This window comes from Chinchilla lanigera, unplaced genomic scaffold (genome assembly GCF_000276665.1).
Source record: "Chinchilla lanigera isolate Chin_1 unplaced genomic scaffold, ChiLan1.0 scaffold00123, whole genome shotgun sequence".
NCBI classification, from domain to species: domain Eukaryota; kingdom Metazoa; phylum Chordata; class Mammalia; order Rodentia; family Chinchillidae; genus Chinchilla; species Chinchilla lanigera.
In genome coordinates, this window is record NW_004955524.1 from 503,575 (window position 1) to 506,847 (window position 3,273).

The 3,273-nt window shown below is 46.5% G+C and overlaps 2 protein-coding genes across 2 annotated transcripts in view; both read right to left on the reverse strand.

Annotated features, from left to right (window-relative positions):
• LOC106146311 (vomeronasal type-2 receptor 116-like) overlaps window positions 1-2,266 on the reverse strand; it is an 84,585-nt gene extending 82,319 nt beyond the window's left edge. Inside the window, exon 1 of the mRNA XM_013507331.1 lies at window positions 2,194-2,266. The gene's annotated coding sequence lies outside the window, so the exon portion shown is untranslated. The remainder of the gene's footprint in view (window positions 1-2,193) is intronic.
• Window positions 1-2,354, reverse strand: part of LOC102019632 (zinc finger protein 14-like) — an 11,885-nt gene extending 9,531 nt beyond the window's left edge. The window contains 1 exon segment of the mRNA XM_013507329.1: window positions 2,206-2,354. Coding sequence (XP_013362783.1) covers window positions 2,206-2,316 — 111 coding nt within the window. The 5' untranslated portion in view covers window positions 2,317-2,354.
• Window positions 2,355-3,273: the final 919 nt, after the last annotated feature.

The window sequence follows — 3,273 nt, forward strand, 5'->3', positions numbered from 1 at the left end:
AAAATGGTTCACAGATCTCAATATTAAAACAGAAACACTAAATCTATTGGAAGAGAAAGTAGGTAAAAATCTTGAAGATATAGGGGTAGGCAGAGAGTTCATGAACAAAAACCAAACCACATGTGAAATACTTCAAAGAATCAACAACTGGGATCTCATCCTACTGAAAAGTTTCTGCACATCTAAAGAGATACATTTTGATGAAAAAAATAAATCTTTACATGGAATTAAAATTAAAGTACCTCAGATCCCACAGACAAGGTCCAAGAAGCACAAATGCATCTTTATATTCAAAGCTTTTGTACGGAAATCTTTAGTAAATAGCAAAAAGCATGCAATATCCATAAATATAAAAATATTTAAATACTCAAAAGTGTAGAAAATTTTCTACACACCCATTTAAATTACTATTAAGGGTGGGATAATCTGATCATTGATGTCACCTGTTTCTCAAATTATATCCCCAAAGCAATTCTTTTACATTTCCATGAATATTTAAAACTTAAAGCTTAATATTCATCAAAGCTAAAAGGTAGAAATGATTCAAAGGCCCCGCAAATAATAAATAACTATACATCAAAGCTTTCTATGAAAAAGAATAATATTCATAAATAAAAATTGGGTTTTTAATAAATGCTACAATATGGGTTAATCTTGGAAATGTCATATTAAGACAGACAGCATTGAGTCAGACATTATAGAAAATGGCTAGAATATAAAAATTGATAGTGAACAGTAAATTAGGAGCGGCTGGGACTGGGAATAGGGGAGCAGAAGGAAAGGAAGGAGAGTTTCTTTAGGAGTTAAAGAAAATATTCTCAATGAACTATGGTGATGAGCATATATATTTTAAATGAATGAGTCAAACGATAAGTAAATTATTTTCCAGTAAATTTGGCAGAAAAAAACAAGTTCTTACTGTGTGCATGTTTTAGGAAACATATATTTGAATTGGATAATAACAGAAGGCATATTTATCTAACATTTAATAAGTTCTTTTCCCCGGTTAAGCCTGTGATCTTTGACCCACTCAAACTGAAACAGCACACAACCCTTCCTTTTTGGTCACAGTTAAGAAAAATCTAACCTCAGGGGAAGACCCTCTGAGTTGTAGGTGCTAATTTTGGATCCCTCCAGCATGCCTTTCTCTCCCTTTTGCTTTCTTGCTCCTCCCATTTGCTCCTCCGTACATAGAAAACTCTTTTATCCTGAACCATTCCTGTGCCTCAGAACTTAACTCTGGGGCTTCATCCCCACTACAGCACTGCTTTAATATAAAGTCTACCTCAGTCACCACTTCAGGTTTTAAAACCATGCCTACAAGCAGCCCAAGGAGTATCGCAATTTTACGAGATGACACTCACCCTCCTTTTCCATTCCTACCAAATCACGAGTCCTTGTAGATGCCCCAGTTCAAAGCGTTTCTCAGTGTGGGTTTAACACACAGGACTTTTGGGAAGTTGTCCTTAGCAGGGACACTTTCACCGACGCTTGCCAACATATTAACATCCTGTCTATTTTTCTCAGAATTATAAACGCTATGGGAAGACCCCACCTAAATGATTTATTTGTCAGTAAAGATGCCATCTAAATAATTAAGACAATAAAAATTTGCGTTGCTGTGTAACACACGAGTTCACCGCGTGCTTGGCGACCGCTCCACCATGAAGTCACATCGCCACTAACACTGAACATTTCCTTGGATTCCCCACTACCTTATCAACACCTGTCATGAGATTGGCAATGAGGGGACGTACTGGAAATTTAGAATTTCAGGGTCAGCAGGAAAGAGCACTTCTCCAGGAGGCAAGTAGTGGGTTGGAGACCGGGCATCACAGACGCTTATACAACGCAGGCCCTCCACGTCTGCTGCAGGGCGGGATGCGACAAGGAAACCAGCACCCCTCAGCTAGCTGTGCCCACCCCCTCACCGAGTCGGGGTCTTCCCACGACCCAATGTGCCCCGCACAGGTGAACACGGGGCTGAGGGCGGGGGCTGCCCGAGCCTGCACGCTGAGCGGGTGGGATCGCCAGGGAGACGGGACGCTGGGGTCCTAGAGCTGGACCAGCCCCAGCCGGGTCAGTACGGACAGAGGGCTCCCAGCCCCGGAGACCTCAGACGCCGGCACACGGGAAGGCGCCCGCTGCCACCGCTGGTGCCCCCCACTCCGCCCAGACCTCGCCCCATCGCACCCCATGCTGTACCGTCACCATGGTGCGACCTGATGGTCGCTCACGGTTCTTCCCCGCAGCGCAGAGCCGGCAGAAGTCACGCAGAAAGGTGGTTGTGAGAGGTGGCGTGTCTCTCAGCAACATTCAGGATGTGGACAGAGGCGCCATGACACCGGAGGAGCCCTCCCTCCTCCCACCTGATTGGTCGGTTCTACGGGCTGCCTCGTAGTGATTGGATCCCGTCCCAGTGCCCGCCTCCCAACCGGTGATTGGCTCCCGCCCCACTGCCGATTCTCCGGGCTGAGAGCGACCGCAGAGAGGAATCCCGCCCGGCCCGAGGCGAGCTCAAGTAGTGGATTATAAATCAGAGACTTCTAAACCAGTGCCTCTCCCGGCGTCGAGAATAACTCTAGAGGAAAGTCGGCCTCAGGTTTATTGGGTGCCCTTGAGACTGACGGGCTGAGAGCGAGAAATCAGTGAAGCAAGACGAGCTGAGTGGCAACGGTCGCGTGGAACCTGGCTGCCATGGCAACGGCTGCCGGTGCGCGGTGCCAAGCGCCTTCTGACCTGACCTTGCAGGCGGGGAGCTTCCGGATGTGGGAAGGGACTTCGGCTGTTCTCGGAGCCCAGGCAGGTGCTCTGGGACCTGGCGGCTGGAGAAAATGGGATCAGAGCTCTCCATACAGATCTCGATTCATTACCTGTCTGGCTTGAGAGACGTGCACGATAGCAATGGAGCGCGCTTCTGGTGTCCGCTGGAGTCCTGAAGGACTGACGCTGGGACCACACCTTTGCCCTCCCCTTCCTTTCAGGCGCTAGTTCTGCTCTGTGCTTCCTGGCTCTCGAATGGTAGTTATTTTTCTTTCTTCATGTCCTTCCACCATGATACTTCCACATAGGAGACACATAACAACAGATTTCAATGTCGAAGATCATAAGCCAAAATAACATTTTTATTCCTCAGTTCTGCCTATCGGGTATTTTGTGCCTGCACCAAAACTAATACGATTAATATTTGGAGTCTGAACAAAATAACGTGCCAAATGCATCAGTGCTTCTTCAGAAGACTACGTAAATGAGTCTTGTGTAGGACGGCTCATC